Source organism: Ranitomeya imitator, chromosome 3 (assembly GCF_032444005.1).
Source record: "Ranitomeya imitator isolate aRanImi1 chromosome 3, aRanImi1.pri, whole genome shotgun sequence".
Taxonomy (NCBI): Eukaryota; Metazoa; Chordata; class Amphibia; order Anura; family Dendrobatidae; genus Ranitomeya; species Ranitomeya imitator.
In genome coordinates this window covers 134,167,714-134,193,391 of record NC_091284.1, presented here as the reverse complement: position 1 = coordinate 134,193,391, position 25,678 = coordinate 134,167,714, and the positions used below count along the sequence as shown (strand labels likewise).

Sequence of the window (25,678 nt, the reverse complement as noted above, 5' to 3'; positions counted from 1 at the left end):
GCCTTTGCGGCATATCTCAGTCAGTCCAGACCCACCGAGGTCTGTAGCTTCCCCAAGTTCCACTGCGCTGCTCAGGGATCCAGTCCTACTCCCAGGACCTCCCACGCTAGCATGTGCTTTCCAGGAAGCAACACAGGCTTCCACAGGTCACTCATACACAGGGCCCCTCTGCAGTGTCCAGCCAGGACACATGGAAGTCTGCCCAGACTTGCAGACTCCCAAACACTCACTACCATGTGCTAACACACCTCCTTTAGGTAGCCTCTAACCACACCCACAGGTGAGGTAACATCACATGCGCTGGTCACATGATCATGACATCACTGCAGGTCCTCAAACACCTGCAGGGAAAAAGATACAGTGAGCACCCCCACTCAGAGTGAGGTATGTGGGTAGCCAGACCCTCCCATCTCTCATAGCTACCCGCAACCCGGACCCAGGTGCACTAAATGACATCTTCAGTGCTCATGCGCTCTAAAGACAAGATACTCCGGGTTGCATCGCAGGGAGCATCCATCCCTGTGACACATACCTCCCATTAACCACAATTCCAGACACTGTCTCACCATCACATCCATGCACACATTTGCCACGCACGGCCTCAATACGCCTCCGTGCGCATACTGGGGAGACCATGCAGCGCCCCCTACCTGTTACAGGGGTCACTGCATCACAGTGTGTAATATATACACATACAAAACACACACATGTACATTCTCATACAGAAAAATAATGGTTGCCAGCTCCAATTTGAAAAAAATTTATCCCTTATTGAAAAATTTGGATATGGCATGTGGCAGGTACGCGTTTCAGATGCACTCCAGCGTCCTTTCTCAAAGCTAATGAAGCCAAAATGAAAGAGCCCTATAAGGGTATGTGCACACGTTGTGGATTCCATTGCGGATTTTTGCGCAGAATTTCCTGCGTTTTACCTGCGGATTCCTTGCAGGTTCTCTGCGGATTTTGTGTGGATTTCGCCTGCGGTTTTACACCTGCGGATTCCTATAATGGAATAGGTGTAAAACGCTGCGGAATCCGCACAAAGAATAGACATGCTGCGGAAAATAAATTTTCCGCAGCATGGGTCAGCGGATTTGGTTTTCCATAGGTTTATATGGTACTGTACACCGCATGGAAAACTGCTGCGGATCCGCAGAGCCAAATCCACTGCAGATCCGCAGCCAAATCCGCAAAATGTGCACATACCCTAAGCTCTCACCAAATTGGAAACAGATGAACATAAAAAAAACACATAGCACATTCAGCCTAGAAAATCTGCATAATGGGTGTGAAATGCAAAAGTGCAGTATAAAAACAATAAACTAGAAAATTATTAAAAACAATTAAATTATACATATAACAGCCTGTCTTGAATCAATAGTGGAACATAATTTCCTTACACATGTTAAGACCATCTCGGACCCGAGTACCTAGGTTGTAAATCCAAAAGGCTTTTTTGGTCAGTAAATCTCCTGTATCACCTCCTCTGCTAGATCTTTTAACTCTCTATATACCAAAAACCTGAAGGGATGGGGTTTGTCTATGGTGGTGAGTAATGAAATGATTAGAAACATGTGAAACAACACAGTTTGTATTAGTGCTAGAAATGATATCAGTGATATGCTCAGAGATATACATACTTTTAAGAGCCCTGGACAAATTTACTGTCTCGCAGCGGCAAGTCAAGCTCAAATAAATGGCAAATGAATATTCATCCTTTTCCCGCACATAATCTCAAACACCCTCTTACAGTAACCCACAGGAATACATGGGGAAATAAAAGTTACATATCCCGAAAGGGCTGCCCAAGCCCTATTTCAGGATACTATTAGTATACTACACAAAAAACACCTGACAGATTCCTTTTAAGGCAGAGGAGCTGGGAAGATGTAAGGAAGGTATGGCTTACCAACATATGTGTTCTGGGAAATAGTAGTCATTAACAATGATTACCTGCATTTCAGTGTACAGACGGCTGGATGGATCCGTGGAGTGCTGCAGTAACAATAGTCTTTCTGACATATGCTTCTCCTACAGTAGTAGTGGTTACAGTCAGCAGGTAAGCCTTTACTATACCAGTCAATAAGGTATGGCCTAAATATATTGTTTAAAGGGGGTTTCCAGAACTTGGTTACTTTCAGAAACAGATCACTCGGGGTCCCACACACCTGCTGTTCTTGCTGCTTGTATTGCAAGGTGACATAAAGCCCATTAGTAATGGAGAGGTGTCACCTGGACGCTACGGGTTTGACGCTGCGGCTGTACGCAGCGTCAAACCCGCAGTGTTTCCTGACTATATAACACTAGAGTAATCACTAATAAGTAGTCAGCTCAATGAAGCTCACCAATCATGAAGTCATTTAAAATGTAACATTTATTAGAAATATACAAAAGATCCAAATAACCACTTAAAGAATACTTTAACACAGACACAGATCTGATGGGTACTATAGGTGTGTGCCTATGTGATTTAGGTGTTCCAGTCCTGGCTAACTTTATGGTACAGCTTTCCTTGCCAGTGGTTATTAATTTTCATAGATTTTTTTATCAGTCCATATGTGCTGGCCTGTGGGTGGATGTTCCCCTCTGATTTGGGGCTATTGTCTGTGTTAAAGTATTCTTTAAGTGGTTATTTGGATCTTTTATATATTTCTAATAAATATTAAATGACTTCATGATTGGTGAGCTTCATTGAGCTGACTACTTATTAGTGGTTACTCTAGTGTTATATGTATTGAGAAGTACCAATATCTTTGCATTGTGGGACACCTTGGTGATTTATAAGTGTTTCCTGACTGTAAAAACATACCCTTATAATTGGCATGGGAATCCTTGCCCTGGAGTATCTGCAGTTCGTGCCGCCTCGTGATGACATAGTTAGAGAGCTAGAGTCTTGTATTGTGTACTGCTATCTGGGTATCTATAATATAATGCTGGGAGTGTCACTCTGTCCGAAGCCTTTATAGACTGCGCAGGCGCAAGCGCCGGCGCAGTCTGGGCCTCACAGAGTGACGCTCCCGGGAGATCGCGGTGTGCGTTCACACTGAACGCACACCGCGATCTCCAACAGAGAAGCAGGGACCGCCAGGAGGGTGAGTATCGGCCATATTCACCTGTCCCCGTTCCACCGCTGAGCGCCGCCATCTTCCCGGTCTTCAGCCTGTGACCTTCAGTTCAGAGGGCGCGATGACGCGCTTAATGCGCGCCGGCGCCGCCCTCTGACTGAACAGTCACGGCCAGGAGACCGGGAAGATGGCGGCGCCCAGCTCTGGAACGCAGGACAGGTGAATATAGTAAGTGCTGGGGGGCCTGAGCTGGCGGCGATACCGGCACCTGACCCCCACAGCGCGCCGGTGTCCCCGCCTGCTCAGGCCCCCCAGCACTCGGCGCCGAGCGGGTCAGAGGCAGTATGGGGACGCAGGATGGAGCAGCACATAAGGATTGGGGACGCAGGATGGAGCAGCACATAAGGATGGGGACGCAGGATGGAGCAGCACATTAAGGATGGGGACGCAGGATGGAGCAGCACATAAGGATGGGGACGCAGGATGCAGCAGCACATAAGGATTGGGGACGCAGGATGGAGCAGCACATAAGGATGGGGACACAGGATGGAGCAGCACATAAGGATGGGGACGCAGGATGGAGCAGCACATAAGGATTGGGGACGCAGGATAGAGCAGCACATAAGGATGGGGACGCAGGATGGAGCAGCACATAAGGATTGGGGACGCAGGATGGAGCAGCACATAAGGATGGGGACGCAGGATGGAGCAGCGCATGACAGGATGGGGACGCAGGATGGGAGCAGCGCATCACAGGATGGGAGCAGCGCATCACAGGATGGGGACGCAGGATGGGAGCAGCGCATGACAGGATGGGGACGCAGGATGGAGCAGCGCATGACAGGATGGGGACGCAGGATGGAGCAGCACATGACAGGATAGGGGCGCAGGATGGAGCAGCACATGACAGGATGGGGACGCAGGATGGGAGCAGCACATGACAGGATGGGGACGCAGGATGGGAGCAGCGCATCACAGGATGGGAGCAGCGCATCACAGGATGGGGACGCAGGATGGGAGCAGCGCATGACAGGATGGGGACGCAGGATGGAGCAGCACATGACAGGATGGGGACGCAGGATGGGAGCAGCACATGACAGGATGGGAGCAGCGCATCACAGGATGGGAGCAGCGCATCACAGGATGGGGACGCAGGATGGGAGCAGCGCAGGACAGGATGGGGACGCAGGATGGAGCAGCGCATGACAGGATGGGGACGCAGGATGGGAGCAGCGCATCACAGGATGGGAGCAGCGCATCACAGGATGGGGACGCAGGATGGGAGCAGCGCATGACAGGATGGGGACGCAGGATGGAGCAGCGCATGACAGGATGGGGACGCAGGATGGGAGCAGCACATGACAGAATGGAGGTGCAGGATGGAGCAGCACATGACAGGATGGGGACGCAGGATGGGAGCAGCGCATGACCGGATGGGGACGCAGGATGGAGCAGCGCATGACAGGATGGGGACGCAGGATGGGAGCAGCACATGACAGGATGGGGACGCAGGATAGAGCAGCACATGACAGGATGGGGACGCAGGATGGAGCAGCGCATGACAGGATGGGGACGCAGGATGGGAGCAGCGCATGACAGGATGGGGACGCAGGATGGAGCAGCACATGACAGGATGGGGACGCAGGATGGAGCAGCGCATGACAGGATGGGGACGCAGGATGGAGCAGCACATGACAGGATGGGGACGCAGGATGGAGCAGCACATGACAGGATGGGGACGCAGGATGGAGCAGCGCATGACAGGATGGGGACGCAGGATGGAGCAGCGCATGACAGGATGGGGACGCAGGATGGAGCAGCACATGACAGGATGGGGACGCAGGATGGAGCAGCGCATGACAGGATGGGGACGCAGGATGGAGCAGCACATGACAGGATGGGGACGCAGGATGGAGCAGCACATGACAGAATGGGGACGCAGGATGGGAGCAGCGCATCACAGGATGGGAGCAGCGCATCACAGGATGGGGACGCAGGATGGGAGCAGCGCATGACAGGATGGGGACGCAGGATGGGAGCAGCGCATGACAGGATGGGGACGCAGGATGGAGCAGCACATGACAGGATGGGGACGCAGGATGGAGCAGCGCATGACAGGATGGGGACGCAGGATGGAGCAGCACATGACAGGATGGGGACGCAGGATGGAGCAGCGCATGACAGGATGGGGACGCAGGATGGAGCAGCACATGACAGGATGGGGACGCAGGATGGAGCAGCACATACCAGGATGGAGACCATATACCAATATAAATGCTCGCCACCCGGGCGTAGAACGGGTTCAATAGCTAGTTAGATATTAATATTATTAGATGGCTCTGGTATATGAGTCCTAGACATACAGTGGGTGAAATAAGTATTGAACACATCACCAATTTTTTAAGTGAAAATATTTCTAAAGGAAAGGTGCTGTCGACATGAAAAAATTATCACCAAATATTGGTTACAACCCATCCAATCCACACAGGAAAAGAAATCAAACCATAGATGTCCATAAATTAAGTTGTGTCTAATAATGAGAAATTACACAGGGAAAAAGTTTTGAACCCGTTTACTGAAATGTAATTAATACTTTGCACAAAAGCCTTTGTTAGTGGTGGCAACTTCAAGCCTCCTGTATGGAGAAGCTAGTCGCATGCATTGCTCATTCTACCACACAAACACTCTTCACGTCCTGAAGCTTACGTGGGCTTCTATGAGCTTATATTGGATTCAGGTCACGTGATTGGCTGGGCCATTTTAGTAGCTTTATTTTCTTTCTGTGAAACCAATTGAGAGTTTCCTTGGCTGTGTGTTTGGGATCATTGTCTTGCTGAAATGTCCACCCTCGTTTCATCTTCATCATCCTGGTAGATGGCAGCAAATTTTTTTCAAGAATGTCTCAGTACATTTGTCCATTCATCTTTCCTTCCATCATATGAAGTTTTTCAGTGCCGTATGCTGATTAACAGCCCTACGCCATGAAGTTTCCACCTCCAAATTTCATTGTTGGTATGTTGTTAATGACATGTTGTGATATGCAGTGCCTTTCTGCCTCCAAACATGGTGTCTATTATGGCATCAAAAGAGTTCAATTTTGATCTCATCTGAACAGACTATATTCTGCCAGTATGTCACAGACTTGTCTTTAAACTCGTTTCAACAAGCTTTTTGTTCAGCAATGGAGTCTTGCTTAGTGAGCGTGCATAGAGGCCATTGAGGTTGAGTTCATTACTTATAGTTTTCTTTGAAACAATTGTACCTGCTGATTTCAGGTCTTTCTAGCTCTCCACAGGTGGTCATTGGCTCTTGAACACCCCTTCTGATAATTCTTTTCACTCCTCTGTCTGAACCAGGAGCACCTGGTCGTGGCCAGATTATGATGACATTATGTTCTTTTCACTTCCACTTTCACTTATGGCCCCAAAAGTCCTTACTGGAGCCTTCCATAGTTTAGAAACTCTTCTGTAACCAATGCCCTCAGTAAGTTTTGCAACAATAAGGTTGCAAAGGTCTTGAGACAGCTCACTGATTTACCCATCATGAGACGTTTCTTGTGTGGCACCTGTTAAAGTCAGCTGTCTTTAATTCAGGTAATGAGTTGATTAGGAGCATCTAACTGGTCTGTAGGTAGGGGATCAAATACATATTTCTGCAAAATGCAAATACATTTACATAATTTATATAATGTGATTTTTCTGGATTTTATTTTTGATATTCTATCACTCAATGTTAAAATTAACTTACCCTTATAATTATAGACTGTCCATGTCTGTCAGTGGGCAAACTTACAAAATCAGCAAGGGATCAAATACTCTTTTCCCCCACAGTATGTCCCGGGGGGGTGACAGATTCCCTTTAATCTATGGACATCTATGGTTTGATTTCTTTGCCTGTGAAGATTAGATGGGTTGTTACCGACATTTGGAGAGAATTTAATATTTCAATAGCATCTTTAGAAAATATTTACTTAGAAAATTGTTGGTGCTCAATACTTATTTCCTCTGCCGTAGATGCAAAGTGTCTGTGTATAGGAGAATCAGAATATGGAAACACAGTAACATATAATGTCAGAGAGTTAATACAAGGAGGAAAAGTGGAGTCCAGATTGTTCAAGATGCGGCTCATCAGCATTAGACATGCGTGTTTGTATCTGACTATTTCTATGTATATACTGAGAGCATTGATACTGTACATGTCTACCATTATATCTGTGTTTGCAGATTAGTTATTATAGCCGTGCTATATTTCAGATACTTTTGGAAAAGATCTGTATGTTGATAAACAGATAAAAATGCTGATAAAAAGTGACGTTATCTGTCTGGGATGATTGACCTGGAATAAACTATCACGTGTCTATGTGTCTGTGGATTCATATTGGATATGTACCATGGTCGCTGACCTTTACACTTAGCACCAACACTGATTGTACAGTATTGCGGAGTCAACAGAAACACAGGGAATGTAATATGTCAGCATATCTGCACAATGAGCAGTTATTAAAGCCACGTATAATATACACACATACTGTGCTTGATTATACCCCACCAATGGTTTTCCACATTTCCTGACATCACAAGGGTTTCACAAAATCTGTTTCCCAGCACTGACGTTAATCTGCATATTGTCAGAATCGATGTTATTGCACACAAGTGCTAACTCTGACATGTGTATGTACTTAAAAGGTTTATAACCTGTGATCTTCATTTTGTCATTTTTCCATCTACAGTATGCTTGTCTGGCTGCAAGGAAAGCAATACAATCAAGTCCACAATGCCAGTCTAATGCAGACTGTCAGAAATCATCTGCTGTCAGTGTCTGTGCCATCCCATCAATAGAGAATCAGACTCGGCTGATCAGAGTAAAGCACCCTCCTCAGCTAGATATGCTATTTATTGGATATCCTGCACACCTGGAATATGGAGGTGAGAAAATGTGAGACTGAAATGGGAACTGACCTTTCAGCAAACTTTGCATAAATCAAGTAGGACAAGTGAATATAAGAAACTTTGTTATAAATCTTATCAGAGAATTCTTCTTTTTTTTCTCTAAATATGAGCTACTCCCCCCCAACTCCTAAACTCACATTCACTATGAAAAAAAAATCTACTCAAGTCTCTCTTCTTCAAATCAAGACAAACTGAGTTGTCAGCTTACACTTCCTATTATACTCTGGGACAGGGGTAAGGAGCAGAGAGAAAACAAGGAGAGGGAGACACAAAAAGATTGTGCTGAGTTTTCTAACAAGACTTTTACCTCACTTCAGAGCTGGATTCACATCCACACAGCTGAGTACTACTGATTATAGTCCTCTGTGCCTGGCTGTGTACAATCTAGGAAATGAGGAGCAGGAATCTATATCTGTATCGTGCGGTCTATGGGAAGAAATAGCTGCTCTTTTCTTCCCACAGCTCATTCAATTATGAGATAGAGCCTACAGAGGGAACAACTGGTGAAAGTGCTGGATACAAGCTATATAAGGGGCAGACATAGTGTTATACCTCATGTACACACAGGACTGCTTATTCTGCAAAGTTTCTTGAACGTACAGTTATGCTTTTAAGTAGCACTGGGACAGATACATTGTCTGCTCAGTTTAGAAATAACAACGTTCCAATCCCTGTTTTGCCCATCAGGCATCATAAGCCATACCGGGCAGACATATTTATTTCTGTGAGGAAAAGAGTGATAAGCCGCTACCAGATGCTTCTCTCCTTCAGGAACAAGGGATCGGGCATGTTGAAATTCAAAGTTCCCAACACCTTTTCCCTCAGCATTTGCTGACATGGGCCAGTGTGAAGGTCCCCTTACTCGTAAGATCCCTTATCTAATATGTATGACCAGTTTTCTTCACAGTGACATGCTAAACAGCAAATGGGTTTCATGCCAAGTACTGTAGTGTGATTGTGAAGCTGCAGCACCCAGCAAATCTGCTTTTTTCCTTGGCACTGAACTGCTGAGCAATTTAGTTTGTGTGTTAATTCTAATTACATTTTTTAAGGCATTATGGTACCTGATGCTGCTTAATTAAAATGCCTTTACCATGGAAAGCTTAATTGCTATACATGAGTAGCTTTATATTACACAAGACAACTCTGGTACACATTAACCACATTAATCGAAAGCAGTGCAGTATTATGCTACACATGTACTGTCAGTTCATTTTAGGAACTGAATGGCCGTGTACTTGTCAGGATGCCAGTTATATGCTTGGTTGGATTATTGGCATGGTGCCTTTAAGGGTTGTCCACTACTCGGACAATCTCTTCTCAATTACTATACTCCTCCATATAAAATAAACTCCGTCTGTAGTCCCCTCCATTGCTGACGCCGGGTTTCCCGTTGCTTGCATGACATTATGTCATATGAGCCATGTAGCCAATAATTGGCCACTTACTTGCTTCGGAGGAAACTGACATCCGTAGGAAGTCAGAACTGTGGCTGCTCTTATGTTTCCTGGATGTCCTTTTAATCTGAGGGAAGTGAGAGTGAAGCTGCTCATTAGTGGATGCTGATTTACTGCAGAGCTCACATTTTATGTCACGTGAGGCCCAATACCAGCACTGCCAGAACGGCACCAGTACTGGAGGCGAATATAAGCTTTTTTAAAATTTTAAACAATGGAATTTAGTAACTAAGAAGGCGTTGTCCGAGTAGTGGACAATCAATTCAAGAGAATCTGTCACATTGGAAAACATAACATTCTAACCTGCAGGCACCATATCTGAGTAAAAGTTTCAGTCAAACTGGTAATTTATTCAGTTAGCTGTCTGCCAATTTTAAAGGTTAGGAGTCCAGTGAGCAGCCCACATCAGTGATTGACAGCCTTCCCTTGTCATGTCTCACGACTTGAGAAATCATTTAATATTTGCATTGCTTGTGTTCGTTCCTTATTTCTAGGCAGAAGTTTGCCTTTCCCTGTATTTTGTCCCAACTCTCTCACTGTAGTCTTGTGATGTATGTTTGTTCACGCCCTTATTCTCCATTTTGTCATCATTCCTCCATCTGTATGCATCCTACTACATGTCCTCTGTTGAATATTCCTTTTTACCTGCTACTTTCATCATAATACAAGAATTTCAGTTAAAGCAACCCTCTTTTCCTGGAGTCTTCTTACATGAGATCGTGGCTGAGTTAAGCTGTCTGATTAATCGGTATGAACGTGAGTACAGGTGAATACGGAAGCGCCTAAAAAGAAAGGTCTATCCAGGCACCACTACGTTCTACATATCCATGAGTCAGAATAGTAAAAAGGAATATCCTGCCTTCAGAGACAGTAACTCAAGGTCTGTGCTGAACCTCAGTGGAAAAGGACATTTCCCAGATAGATAGTAACCCAGTTCCCAGCCAGACCCCAGCGTGCATATAAGCACACACTGCAGATAAACAGGGAGAAGTATAACCCTCATCCTCCACTCTTCCTGCCTGCAATCAAATCATGTCTGAAGCAAGGAATACAATGTCCCTACCAGACTTACAAACACAGGAAAGAGACCCAGATCCCCATCCACCAGCTAGTGAAAGGGGAAAACGTACAGTCAAACCTACATGGAAAGTCATGGAGAATTTAGAGACTGCAAAATGTGTCGTATATAGTGATGTGTCTTCACTGTGGGAGAAAGTGCTGAATCACATAGACACTGTATCAAGGCCTGCTTCTCATGAGTTACCACTTGAGGGAGTCCTAGAACAATTATGCACAGCATACCAAATGTATATGGAGAAGACTGACCAATACATTATTCTCCTGAAAAAACTGAATCTGCCAGAGACTTTAATCGAATTGCAAAGTTTCCAGCAGCTTAATTCTGAAAGAGACTGCACCGTACGTGACATTAAAACCAAGTTAGAGGCTAAAATTGCACGGACACCAGATGCATCAACTCGCTCATCCAAATTGTCCAAGCACTCAAAACGCTCATCTAGGTCAAGTTCATCAAAATATACCACTCTCAGCGTCCAGCTTATAAGAACACGTGCTAAGGCAGAAACGTCTAAGATACAAGCTGCCTTTGCGCAAAGGAGAGCAGAAATGGATGCAGCCACAGCACAAAAGAGAGCAGAAATGGATGCAGCCGCAGCACAAAAGAGAGCAGAAATGGATGCAGCCGCAGCACAAAAGAGAGCAGAAATGGATGCGGATGCAGCACGCAAGGAAGCTCTGGAGAAGGAATGTGAGCACGCGACAGCCATGGCAGAGTTAAGGATCCTGGAGCGAGCTATCGGTGGGAGTCAAAGAGACAGCATCAGTTTGTGTGAAGTGGAGGCAGAAGACCCTATTGAACGCACAAGAGACTACGTGCTAAGCCAAAATGGCGAACCGCAGATCATTACTAACACTCCTGGTGGCGTTCATGCTTCTCCAGGGCACCAGGATGCCGATCCACTTACAGAACCCTGCATTCAAGGTCAGTACAATGCTCCCAAACTTGAACTTCCTTCGTATTCCAGTATGCGCCAAGACCCCGCATCTCACCAAACTCCACAGGCTAATATCTACACGCAACCCAATATGCCGGCAGGTCATTATACTCTCGACAACCGCGCAGTGCCAGCTCCGCATGTAGCAGAGACTATACCCACCAAACCGGTTGCTGGACTAAATGCATATGCCACTCCATACTTACCCACGTTTCAAGGCCAGGACGTCTCCACCCCTATGCACAACACTGCTCAGCCTACATTTGTGCATCCTAAGTCAGAAAGAACAGACATGTCCGACTTCGCAAGGTACATGATTCACCGCGAACTTACTAAAACCGGTCTCACAAGGTTTGACGACCAACCTGAATATTACAGAGGTTGGAAAAATGCCTTTAGAACCGTAACTAGTGACCTCGGCATCACTGCTACCGAAGAGCTGGACCTGCTAATCAGATGGCTAGGACCACAATCCACAGAGCGTGTCAAGAGACTCAGGTCTGTACATATCAGTAATCCAATGGCTGGTCTCATGGCTGCATGGGAAAGACTAGAGAAAAACTTTGGCAGTCCAGAAGCCATAGAGGATGCACTGTTCAAGCGATTACAGAGTTTTCCAAAGATATCAAGCAAAGACAGTTCAAAGTTCCTAGAGCTCAGTGACTTGCTGTTAGAGCTCCAGCTGGCCAAGGCAGACACCCACCTACCTGGCCTCAGCTGCCTGGACACTGCTCGTGGAGTAAATCCCATTATCTCCAAGCTACCGTACAATGTACAAGAAAAGTGGACTACACTAGGGTCAAAATACAAGAAAGACCATCAAGTGTCATTTCCTCCATTCTCCTACTTCTGTGAGTTTATAAAAGACGTGGCAGAGCGTACGAACGACCCAAGCTTTTCCTACGAAGAATCCAGTGGTCCAGCTTCACCTCCTTCTAAGTACGTCAGCGCACGCTCGAATGACAGAAACCGCAGGGGTCCAGTGTCAGTGAAGAAGACGGATATTCTTCCCTCACCAACATCAGCCCCAGGCAAGAGCAACAAGGGTGAAAAGATAGAGAACCCAAATCGTGAATGTCCCATCCACAAGAAGCCACATCCCTTAAAAAAGTGCATCGGCTTCAGGAAGAAACCGCTCCAAGAACGCAAGGAGCTTCTAAAGAAGTTCGGGGTATGCTACAGATGTTGTGCTTCTACTGAACACCTTGCTAAAGACTGTAAAACTACAATTAAGTGCATGGAGTGTGACAGTGAGGACCACGTACAAGCACTCCACCCATTCCGTCCTGACTCTACACTTACTCCTTCCCTCACCATGAGCCATGGCGGGGAGGACGCAGCTCAAACTGCAAGCCATACCACAATATCTTCTTCATGCACAGAAGTCTGCGGAGAAGACCTCTGGGACAAGTCCTGTGCGAAGATTTGCCTGGTGAACGTGTATCCCAACGGTCACCCAGAGAAAGCCGTGAAGGTGTATGTCCTTCTGGATGATCAGAGCAACCGATCACTTGCAAGGTCAGAACTCTTTGATATGTTTAACTTAAAGGGAAATGCTTACCCTTACACATTAGGTACCTGCAGTGGTGTTACAGAGGTTTCTGGGAGAAGGGCCAGTGGCCTTACAGCGACATCTCTCGAGAACACCGTCGAGATACCGTTACCTACACTGGTCGAGTGCAACCAGATTCCATCCAATCGAGAAGAGATCCCAACGCCAGAGGCTGCTCTTCATCATCAACATCTCAAGAGGATAGCAAACAAGATACCAGCCCTCAACAACAAAGCAGATATCCTGATTCTGCTGGGCAGAGACATTCTCCGGCTGCACAAGGTACGTCAGCAAATTAACGGACCACACGATGCACCATTTGCCCAACGCTTAGATCTAGGCTGGGTAATCGTAGGCAATGTTTGCATACATAAGATGAAGAGACCTAACAACATCTCCTCTTACAAAACACACATCTTGTCAAATGGTCGCAGCACCCATTTCCAACCATGCCCACATCACTACTGGGTGAAAGAGAAAGTGAGCAACACCAAGTGGCAACAGGAATCCTTCAACAACATGAACACGCACCAGCCCAGGGATGAAAACCTCGGGTCATCAGTGTTCGACTCTACAAGTAGTGACAACAAGTTGGCACCCACAAGGGAAGATAAAGAATTCATAAAGGTTATGGATAAAGAATTTGCTCAAGATGACTCCAACAGTTGGGTAGCTCCTTTACCCTTTCGTTTCCCAAGAGTGAGGTTGCCGAACAACCTGCAACAAGCTACTGCAAGGTTCTCATCCTTAAAGCGTACCCTAAAGAGGAAACCAGAGATGGAGAAGCATTTCATTGACTTTATGCAGAACATCTTTGACAGAGATCATGCCGAACCTGCGCCACCACTGAGGGAGGGAGAAGAATGTTGGTATCTTCCATCCTTTGGTGTCTATCACCCTCGCAAACCTAATCAGATCAGAGTGGTGTTTGACTCCAGTGCTCAGTTTGAAGGCCTCTCTCTCAATAACCTGCTCCTAACTGGGCCCAACCTGAACAACAGCCTCCTTGGAGTATTGATCCGCTCCAGACAAGAACCTGTCGCCATAATGGCCGACATTCAGCAGATGTTTCATTGCTTCATCGTGAAAGAAGACAACAGAAACTATCTTAGGATCCTATGGCACAAAGACAACAATGTCAACAATCAGGTCATAGACTACCGGATGAAGGTCCATGTCTTCGGCAACAGTCCCTCACCTGCTGTGGCGATCTATGGTCTGAGACGGACAGCCCAGGAAGGTGAGAGAGAGTACGGATCCGATGCTCGGCAATTTGTAGAGAAGAACTTCTACGTGGACGATGGGCTCAAGTCCTTGCCCACAAGTGATGCAATCGACCTACTCTCCAGGACACAGGAAATGCTATCCACATCAAACCTCAGACTCCACAAGATTAACTCTAACAGTCAAGAGGTAATGAACGCTTTTCCATCTGAAGACCATGCCACAAACCTAAAAGACCTCGACTTGGGTTCTGATGTTCCTGCAACACAGCGCAGCCTTGGTCTACTGTGGGATATCAAACGGGACACCTTCACCTTCCACGTGTCAGCCATAATAAATGCTAGACCTTTGGTTCCAGTATCATCCGACCCCGATGCTCCAACGATCCTTACTCCAGCTACACTTCTTACACAGAAGACTGGAGCTGCTACAGTTCCGCCTGGGAATTTCGATAACAAGTACATTTACAAACGTCAGTGGAGGCAAGTACAACATCTGGCTAACGTGTTTTGGCATCGCTGGAAGACCGAATATTTGCACTTGCTTCAAAACCGTCACAAATGGCAGACGCCCAGTCCCAATCTCCAAGAAGGAGACCTTGTTCTCTTAAAGGACAAAGAGGCTCATCGTAATGACTGGCCAATGGGACTTATCGCCAAGGTCCTACCCAGTGAGGACGGAAAGACTCGTAAGGTAGAAGTTAAGGTGACAAAAGGGGGCTCTACCCGAACCTTCTTCCGCCCGGTCACTGAACTCGTGCTGCTTCTACGAAAGGAGGACATCACATGAACTGAATATGCTCCTGGACGTTGCTCACGGCGGGGAGCATTCCTCCTCGTCTCCCAGTTTATTGAATATTGACATTTTCCATTGGATTGAACTGTTAACATTCCCATTGGATTCTGGGTTGGTGGAAGAGTTGGCATGTTTGCGGCTTCCCCAATCTGAAGATGGGTTTAATATATTTGGACTTATCTTTCGGTGTGATCTACGGGTCGACACAACGAGTTTGGACTTTAAAATCTTTGATGTTTATTATTGCATGCATGTTTTCTTTCCTCTTGTTTTTCTTTTTCAGCTTCGAACGACTTCGAAGAATTACGGACATCGTGAAATCCAAGGACTTCAGATGGGGAGTGTCATGTCTCATGACTTGAGAAATCATTTAATATTTGCATTGCTTGTGTTCGTTCCTTCTTTCTAGGCAGAAGTTTGCCTTTCCCTGTATTTTGTCCCAACTCTCTCACTGTAGTCTTGTGATGTATGTTTGTTCTCGCCCTTATTCTCCATTTTGTCATCATTCCTCCATCTGTATGCATCCTACTACATGTCCTCTGTTGAATATTCCTTTTTACCTGCTACTTTCATCATAATACAAGAATTTCAGTTAAAGCAACCCTCTTTTCCTGGAGTCTTCTTACATGAGATCGTGGCTGAGTTAAGCTGTCTGATTAATCGGTATGAACGTGAGTACAGGTGAATACGGAAGCGCCTAAAAAGAAAGGTCTATCCAGGCACCACTACGTTCTACATATCCATGAGTCAGAATATCCCTGTGCATAAAGAGAGAGGAGACAAATACGCAGTCCTACTCAGTGACTACATACAGAGGAGGCTGTCAATCACTGAGTAGGGACCGCCCACTGGACTTATAAGCCTTCAATAATCAAAAGTTTAAAGGGAACCTATAACCAGAAAAATCACTTTTAAACTGCAGATATGGGTTTAATCTGCAGGTTATTAACCTGCCCAGCGTCCGCACTTAGCCCGAGACTGCTGGAAGAAAATGAATTGTATTCTCCCTGGCAGCATTCTGATTGAGAGCCAGCCAGTGTCAGTCAGGGCCAGGGGCGCTGTTACAGCTTCTGCGCTGTATTCTCAGAGCAGTGACTAAACCAGTGCTGACGCCGCCACTGTGACTGAAACGTAACGGGGTAATAAAGTTCATTCTCTCCCCGCAGCATTGTGGTAAGTGGTGTTGGGGCAGGTTAGTAACACTATTAGGCCGGGATCACACTACCGTAGAATACGGACGAGTGCTATGCAAGAAAACATTGCACCTGACTGTGACATCGACCCCCCCCAACAATCACCCCACTTGCCACCGCTACAGGGCAAGTGGGAAGAGCGAGGCTAAGTGCCAGAATTGGCGCATCTTAGATATCCGCATTTTCTGGGGCGGCTGAGAGCTGATGTTTTTAGCCTGGGGAGGGTCAGTATCCATGTCCCCTTCCTAGGCTATTAATATCAGCCCGCAGCTGTCTGCATAGTCTTTGCTGGTTATTATAGGGGGACCCCACGTTATTTTTTGGGGGATCCCCCATTGTAATAGCCAGTTAAGGCTAATTATACAGCTGTGAGCTGATATTAATAGCCTGGGAAGCTCCTTTGGTACTAGCTACCCCCTTTCCAGGCTATAAACATCTGCCCCCAGCCGCCGTCTTTCCCTCTGCAGGTTATGAAAATTGCGCGGGAGCCCACGCTATTTTTTTCCGATTTTACTGCAGATGAATTGACAGTTTTTTATTCTATTCATTATATATATATATATATATATATATATAAGTGTGTGTGTTTTGAAGAATATTTCCTTTGAAAATGATGTGTAAATGACAGAGAATTGCTGTATGTAAAATCTCATGTTAAAACCACATTGCAGTCGGATAGCAATTGCACTGCACTCGGATGTAAATCAGATGCTAGGTGTGAGAAATCGTTTTTCATACGTTTTGTGTGACCCCAGCCTTAACCCCATATCTGCAGGTTAATAGTGTTTTTTCCTGGGGACAGATTCCCTTTCATGAATGATTTACTATTTTTACTGAATCTTTTCCCATAGATATGGAAATCAATCTATTCAGCTTATTGTGCTTTACATCATGGTTCCTGTAGATCGGACTGTTTTTTTTAAATGAGACATAGGTACAATTTGTACATGTAGTAAACTCTGTGGAAACCTCCTTAGGGTATATTCGTTGATGAAAGACTGATAACAGTTAAAAGTTACAGGTATACTGTATATCAGTGAACTATTATGCCTAAAATATCACTTGCCTAGAAGTAATGACTATGTCCCTTCTTTTTACAGTAAGTCTGAGCAGTTTCATTCCTCGATACAAGTTTCTCAGTGTCGACCTCCCAGTGGTAATAGAGACCTTCTGCAAGTATCCTTTACAGTATTTTATTAATCACCGAGCAGAACATATACACACATGGTCAAAATTGTTGGTACCCCTCATTTAATGATAGAAAAACCCACAATGGTCACAGAAATAACTTGAATCTGACGAAAGTAATAATAAATAAATAATCTATCATTAAATGAGGGGTACCAACAATTTTGACCACGTGTAAATAAAAAGTAATGACTTTAGTTTATTTGGAAGCTATCCAATTTCCTTAGTATTCAGGCATTCTCATAAATTTGGATTGGAAGACTTCATTAATTTGCTGTGGCGTTGGATCTATATAATATTTTATTGCACTAAAGGACTTGAGCACTAAAATCTTTATTTCTGCTTTATATTCTGTAGACATTTGCTCCATGGGCAATGCTGCCGCAGAAAGGAGACCTTTTATTCCCAGACCTATATAGCACTTATTTGACATGGTACACTAATATCACACTGTGTTATTTCTACTTACTACCATGTGGACATTATGTGTTTACATCCCTGGCATGAGAACTGGTCTTGAGTACAACATTTAGTCACATTCATTTAGGGGTTGTCCAAACAAAATAAAATTTTGCCAAAGAGACGGCATATATAAAAAATGACAAATCGGTCATACTTGCCTACTGGCCCACTACAGCAGCACAGGCCACTCCATGGTCTACACAAAGATAAGATGCAGTGATGCCCATTTCATTGATCGCTGGATGACTGTGACCAGTGATTGGCTGCAGCAGTCAGGTGACTTTGAACATTGTGTCATAAAACATCCAATGATGCAATGCTCAAGTCAGCTGACCACAGCAGCCAATTAGAGGCCAACAGCTGTCTGGAAGCCGGTGGAACGGATCGGTGATGTCACAACTTCCTGTCTTTGCAAACCATGGACGACCAGTGCTGGATCCAGGTGGGCACTAGTCAGGCGAGTATGGCTTAGATTGTATTCTTTTTTTCATATTCCTTTCTCTGGACAAAGTTTTATTTTGCCAAGATAGCCCCTTTAAGTACTTTCTGCGCTGAGTTAGCGAAGATTAATTATAAAACCATTACATTTGCATTAGGTTTATTTTTGTGAAGGTATCTGGAAAAAAACTAGTGACATAACTTAAAATTTGGTGCCAATTCCACTCTGGTGATCCTCTACCACCCCGCTATGAGGGCATAGCCATCCGCTAGTGACATGGCACTAGTAACTGGATAACATTTCATTAGAAGTCCTGCAGCATCTCTGTAGAGAGGAGAAGCTATGATCTAAGCCCACTTAGATGATAATATCGGGGAATCGCACAGATTGTAGTTCCTATGAGACGTGTTCCTATTGAAGGTCTCCATACACTATAGAGCAAAGTCGTCTAAGCCTGCCAGTATTTTACATATAAGGGGGGGCCTCTTCACTTTACCCCAAAAGATGATGTTTGGGAAAAGATGGATCAGGCATGTTAATCTTAACCCCTTATTTTATGGTTCTCAGAGGAGATAAGCTGCGTCAGAGGTTACTGGTATCTGCTTTCCCGTAGCTCTTCATTTTTTCACATACACATGTCTGGCCAAAGTGAGCATACATGTGCATGGGGTGGTCAAGAGGAATAGTAGTCACTCTATAGCTATCAGAGGTGTATTGGCACTTTTAGAATTAAGAATAATCTGAATAGGAAGGTGCTATAGTGCTGTGGAATATTCCTTACCCTTCTTAGGTCTTATGCATTTATTATATGTAACCATCTAACATATTACCTGGTTGGGTTTCCTAAATTGCACTAAGATATGTGATTTCCTTGTCTGGGGCGCTGGCGGTAATCAATGCAGTTCCCTGCTTTGCACTGGATGGACAGTGGATACTGAACTCTTTCCTGGAAGCTTCACTGAGTTCTCTTATAGTAGAGAAGGAGAACCGAGAACTTTTGGGTTTTTTCATTCTTCTAGTCGGCAGCATTCTGTTAACTGCTAATGTGGCATTGGGACTTTGGATGGTGACAGCCCGGTAGCCACATTTCCTTTTTGGTTACAGATTCATTCTTAATGAACTTGACTTCCAAATCCATGCACTATCCTTTAGTTCCTTTTCTTTTTAAACGCTGCATATATGACCAAAATGGCCTGATCCTCTGATGAGAACCGTTCAATGAATGACAAGTGTGGACCTTCTCTCTTTTGTGGTCTATAGGAATTCGACATAATTAGATCAATCCGAGGCTGGAGGTCGAGAATGGAGACAAATACTGTGCAACACAAAATCCAGAGGAATGCCTTTTATAGACTAATACCACCATCATACTAGTGTATATACATTTGTTTGTGAGCATGGTTTCATTGTTGAGGACACAAGGGAGATTTTTGTCATGGAAGCAACAAGCTTCCCTTCAGTCTGTATTGTTGCAGCATTCAGCCTACCTGCCTGTTCACTGTTAAATTTTTTGTAAGGTCCCGTGTTTTACTGACTCTTTATTCTACATTTGTGTTACAGTGTATCTGTCATTTACAGTGACTATTATGCATCAGCTACTATGTGGGTATCTATAGGATTAGCACTGTTTCTGTCCATTGTAAGACTTGTATACTATGTATCCTAGGTCATGTGGTTAGGCTCGCTAAAGGGTCATACTTTGATTTGTAGGGTGTCTACCTCCAATAGGGTGCACCAGAAATAAGGATTTATGCTGCTGGCACCATCTCTAATTACTACTTGTCCCTAAACTCAAGAATAGACACTGTTAGATGCCACCTATACACTGCATACAGAGAAGGGGAGATACAGCCCTCCTGTATTTCTGTTGCACATCTTGTGACACACTTGCAATAAGGAGGGTATTAAACAGCAATACTAAGTAGTGTAGCTGTGAATCCAACACTGGTGTGATAGAAAACAATGACTAGAACCTTCAGCAACATTTCTATGTGTCTGTATTTGTCTGAATAGATTTTATTCATACATTGAAAAAAAAACACCACTGGCTAGATGTGGAGAATTGACTTATAAGTGAAGAAATAATTTTTTTCTCTAATAAAATATATTGCAGCAAAGTTTCCCATATTTGCTTCATGAAAACTTTTTCCAGAAGCCCGGACTCTTCTCTTAATTGGTCAGTCATTTCAACAATCATTAGAAATACAATAATTCGAATAAGGCTTTGATTGTGCTGATATTACGCACCTTTGTGCACACTTTTTTTTAAGCCGGTTTCCACTTTCACATTTCCCATTACAAAGCCTTGCAAATTTTGTGCATATATACATGAGAGAGCAAACTATATCTAAAACAGTTAAATTTTTTCTTATGCTTTTGATACTTTTTCAATTTGATTACCACTTCAGCTAATGCTGTTTGCCTAAATAGTGCATCCATAAATAATAATACAGAAGTTTTGTGTATGCCTTGAACATTTCTGCAAATTGCTGTAGCATTTCTGGTTTGTATTCAGTCTTGATTCCTCCCTCCTTTCTGATATGGAGCCCTTAAACCAGAATACAATTTTAATGATGCTTTTTGGATTTGCATAGGGGGTAGTCTCATTTTCTCTGAGTCCTATCTAATGGCAGCGATAGATCATTTATATAAATCTGCTGTCGCATGACTCATTTTGCAATCTTAGTGTATTCTTGTGTGATACAGTTTAGCTTGATCTCCCCTGACTACTGTATGTGATAAGTTCCTCCCTGTCAGCTTTTATAAAAAAGTAGGCTGAGGAGACAGGCAGAAGCTACATCAAATAGAAATAACCTGCAGATTCTACAGCCAGTTAGTGCAAGTCTTCCATTGAAGATTGGCTTAAATTATATCTATAACTGGATGGTGAATATATGGAGGACCAAGAAGGGTGGAGCTTGGCTGGAAAGAGAATTGGCTGAACTCTAACAGCTGACCAGGACACTCTCCTCTATATGATGTCATTCTATAGGTGGCAGGAGGTTCGAGAACGATCTTCTGTCTGCTGAGAACTGTATGTCGGGAACTGGTAATTAGACTGGGGATCACGTCACAGAAGCCCATAATAAAAGGGTTTAAAATGCATGGATTGTAGGTAAGTTATCATACAATAGCAGTCAAAAGTTTGAACACACATGTTCATGCAATGGTTTTCCTTGTTCTTATTGTAATGTGTACATTGTAGGTAAACACTGACCGGGAGTAAAGAAACATTGTTCAACAAGCCAGAATATGTGAAAGCATGTAAAAGAAAAGGCGCACCAGGTATTACTAAATTACAAATACTTTATTGAAACACATGACAAAAATTTCATAAAACCAATAAAAAAGCAAGTGAGGCTGGTTTCACACTTGCGTTTTGATCTGCAGCGTTTTAAACGCAAACGCATTTAAACGCATTTGGTGCAAAAACGCGTTTAAATGCGTTTAAACGCTGCGTTTTTTAGGCGCATGCGTTTTTGCATGTTTTAACGCAAACGCGGCGTTTTGACGTGTTTACAAGCGTTTATTCCTGCGTTTGCGTTTTTGAAACGCATGATGAGAAGTGTGTGACAGCTGCCAATGATCAAAATCAACTAGAAAACCCACTATAAACAGAAATACCTAGGGATAGGGTTAGGATCCCTAGTAACCCTAGGGATCCTAACCCTAACCGTAAAACACAAACTCTAACTCTAACCCAAACTCTAACCCTAACACAAACTCTAACACAAACTCTAACCCTAACACAAACTCTAACAAACTCTAACACAAACTCTAACCCTAACCCTAAAACAGAAACTCTAACCCTAACCCTAAAACACAAACCCGGGTTTGGGTTTGGGTGTTTTCTTGTGTTTTTCTATAAAAACGCATGCAAACGCATGTGCCTAAAAACGCATGCATTTACATACATATATGCTAGCCACCTTAGGGAAAGACCCAAGTTGGGCTAAATGTAGCGGGACGAAAGAGACCGAAAAGCCCTCTACTTACTTAAAGGTTTCCTTTAAGTAGAGGGCTTTTCGGTCTCTTTCGTCCCGCTACATTTAGCCCAACTTGGGTCTTTCCCTAAGGTGGCTAGCATATATGTATCGCTTGCTCACCGAGCCCCACTCCATACAGCCAACCAATTCCAGCCCTGTGCTGATGAGGGCCTAAAGCCCGAAACACGTGTCCACAGGTAGGAATTGGTTGGCTGTGTAAATTTAGAAACTAATCCGCAGCATTGCACGCTTGGCGGTTCCAAGCGCTGTGGATTAGACAGGGGTGGAAAGAGATGATTTGCATAGCTCCGCCTACTGCAAAGGATTCTGGGTAAACCTGCTATTCTTTGTATTATGCTGCTTGCAAGTACTTTCCGTTTCAGGAAAGCATCCACTATGCATTTACATAGACAGCAATACGTTTTTTTGCCGATCGCTCTGATTGGCTGTTGAAAGTGAAACTGCCAATCAGAGCGATTTGTAATATTTCACCTATTATAACTGGTGAAATATTACAATCCAGCCATGGCCGATGCTGCAATATCATCGGCCATGGCTGGAAACACTAATGTGCACCCACCCCCCCGATCTGTCCGGTACACTGTACCGGCTCCGCGCCGTCCTGTGCTCCGCTCCCCCCGTGCTCTTGTCCGCTCCCCCCGTGCTCCAATCACCCCCCCCCCCCCGTGCTCCAACCACCCCCCCTGCACTCCGATCCACCCCCCCCGTGCTCCGTTACACTCCCCCGTGCTCCGTTCCACCGCCCCCGTGCTCCCCCCCACCCCATCATACTTACCGATCCTGCCGGGGTCCGTCCGTCTTCTCCCCGGGCGCCGCCATCTTCCAAAATGATTCGTTCCAAAGTGCATTTTGATCACTGAGATAGGTTATATCTCAGTGATCAAAATAAAAAAAATAATAAATGACCCCCCCCCCCCCTTTGTCACCCCCATAGGTAGGGACAATAAAAAAATAAAGAATTTTTTTTTTCCACTAATGTTAGAATAGGGTTAGGGCTAGGGTTAGGGGTAGGGTTAGGGGTAGGGTTAGGGGTAGGGTTAGGGTTAGGGCTTTGGTATGTGCACACGTATTCTGGTCCTCTGCGGATTTTTCCGCTGCGGATTTGATAAATCCGCAGTGCTATTCCGCTGCAGATTTATGGCAGATTTACCGCGTTTTTTCTGCGCATTTCACTGCGGTTTTACAATTGCGATTTTCTATTTGAGCAGTTGTAAAACCGCTGCGGAATCCGCACAAAGAAGTGACATGCTGCGCAATGTAAACCGCTGCGTTTCCGTGCAGTTTTTCCGCAGCATGTGTACAGCGATTTTTGTTTCCCATAGGTTTACATTGAACTGTAAACTCATGGGAAACTGCTGCGGATCCGCAGCGTTTTCCGCAGCGTGTGCACATAACTTTAGAATTAGGCTATGTGCACACGGTGCGGATTTGGCTGCGGATCCGCAGCAGTGTTCCATCAGGTTTACAGTACCATGTAAACATATGGAAACCAAATCCGCTGTGCCCATGGTGCGGAAAATACCGCGCGGAAACGCTGCGTTGTATTTTCCGCAGCATGTCAATTCTTTGTGCGGATTCCGCAGCGTTTTACACCTGTTCCTCAATAGGAATCTGCAGGTGAAATCCGCACAAAAAACACTGGAAATCCGCGGAAAATCCGCAGGTAAAACGCAGTGCCTTTTACCCGCGGATTTTTCAAAAATGATGCTGAAAAATCTCACACGAATCCGCAACGTGGGCACATAGCCTTAGGGTTGGAATTAGGGTTGTGGTTAGGGGTGTGTTGGGGTTAGGGTTGTGGTTAGGGGTGTGTTGGGGTTAGGGTTGTGATTAGGGTTATGGCTACAGTTAGGATTAGGGTTAGGGGTGTGTTGGGGTTAGTGTTGGAGGTAGAATTGAGGGGTTTCCACTGTTTAGGCACATCAGGGGTCTCCAAACGCAACATGGCGCCACCATTGATTCCAGCCAATCTTGTATTCAAAAAGTCAAATGGTGCTCCCTCACTTCCGAGCCCCGACGTGTGCCCAAACAGTGGTTTACCCCCACATATGGGGTACCCGCATACTCAGGACAAACTGCGCAACAATTACTGGGGTCCAATTTCTCCTGTTACCCTTGTGAAAATAAAAAAATGCTTGCTAAAACATCATTTTTGAGGAAAGAAAAATGATTTTTTATTTTCACGGCTCTGCGTTGTAAACGTCTGTGAAGCATTTGGGGGTTCAAAGTGCTCACCACATATCCAGATAAGTTTCTTTGGGAGTCTAGTTTACAAAATGGGGTCACTTGTGGGGGGTTTCTACTGTTTAGGCACACCAGGGGCTCTGCAAACGCAACGTGATGTCCGCAGACCATTCCATCAAAGTCACTACTTCCCTTCTGAGCCCCGACGTGTGCCCAAACAGTGGTTTACCCCCACACATGGGATATCAGCGTACTCAGGACAAACTGGACAACAACTTTTGAGGTCCAATTTCTCCTGTAACCCTTGGGAAAATAAAAAATTCTGGGCTAAATAATTATTTTTGAGGAAAGAAAACGTATTTATTATTTTCACGGCTCTGCATTATAAACTTCTATGAAGCACTTGGGGGTTCAAAGTGCTCACCACACATCTAGATAAGTTCCTTTCGGGGTCTAGTTTCCAAAATGGGGTCACTTGTGGGGGGTTTCTACTGTTTAGCCACATCAGGGGCTCTGCAAACGCAACGTGACGCCCGCAGAGCATTCCATCAAAGTCTGCATTTCAAAACGTCACTACTTCAATTCCGAGCCCCGGCATGTGCCCAAACTGTAGTTTACCCCCACATATGGGGTATCACCGTACTCAGGAGAAACTGGACAACAAATATTGGGGTCAAATTTCTCCTGTTACTATTGGGAAAATTAAAAAATTCTGGGCTAAATAATTATTTTTGAGGAAAGAAAACGTATTTATTATTTTCACGGCTCTGCATTATAAACTTCTATGAAGCACTTGGGGGTTTAAAGTGCTCACCACACATCTAGATAAGTTCCTTTCGGGGTCTAGTTTCCAAAATGGGGTCACTTGTGGGGGGTTTCTACTGTTTAGCCACATCAGGGGCTCTGCAAACGCAACGTGACGCCCGCAGAGCATTCGATCAAAGTCTGCATTTCAAAACGTCACTACTTTAATTCCGAGCCCCGGCATGTGCCCAAACAGTAGTTTACCCCCACATATGGGGTATCACCGTACTCAGGAGAAACTGGACAACAAATATTGGGGTCAAATTTCTCCTGTTACCCTTGGGAAAATTAAAAAATTCTGGGCTAAATAATTATTTTTGAGGAAAGAAAACGTATTTATTATT

The 25,678-nt window shown here is 44.8% G+C and overlaps 1 protein-coding gene across 1 annotated transcript in view; it reads left to right on the top strand.

Annotated features, from left to right (window-relative positions):
- Positions 1-20,459, top strand: part of MBTPS2 (membrane bound transcription factor peptidase, site 2) — a 136,798-nt gene extending 116,339 nt beyond the window's left edge. The window contains exons 8-11 of the mRNA XM_069761474.1: positions 1,965-2,059; positions 7,795-7,990; positions 17,351-17,426; positions 19,198-20,459. Of these exons, the coding sequence (XP_069617575.1) occupies positions 1,965-2,059; positions 7,795-7,990; positions 17,351-17,426; positions 19,198-19,420 (590 nt within the window). The 3' untranslated portion in view covers positions 19,421-20,459. The remainder of the gene's footprint in view (positions 1-1,964; positions 2,060-7,794; positions 7,991-17,350; positions 17,427-19,197) is intronic.
- The last annotated feature ends 5,219 nt before the right edge of the window (positions 20,460-25,678 follow it).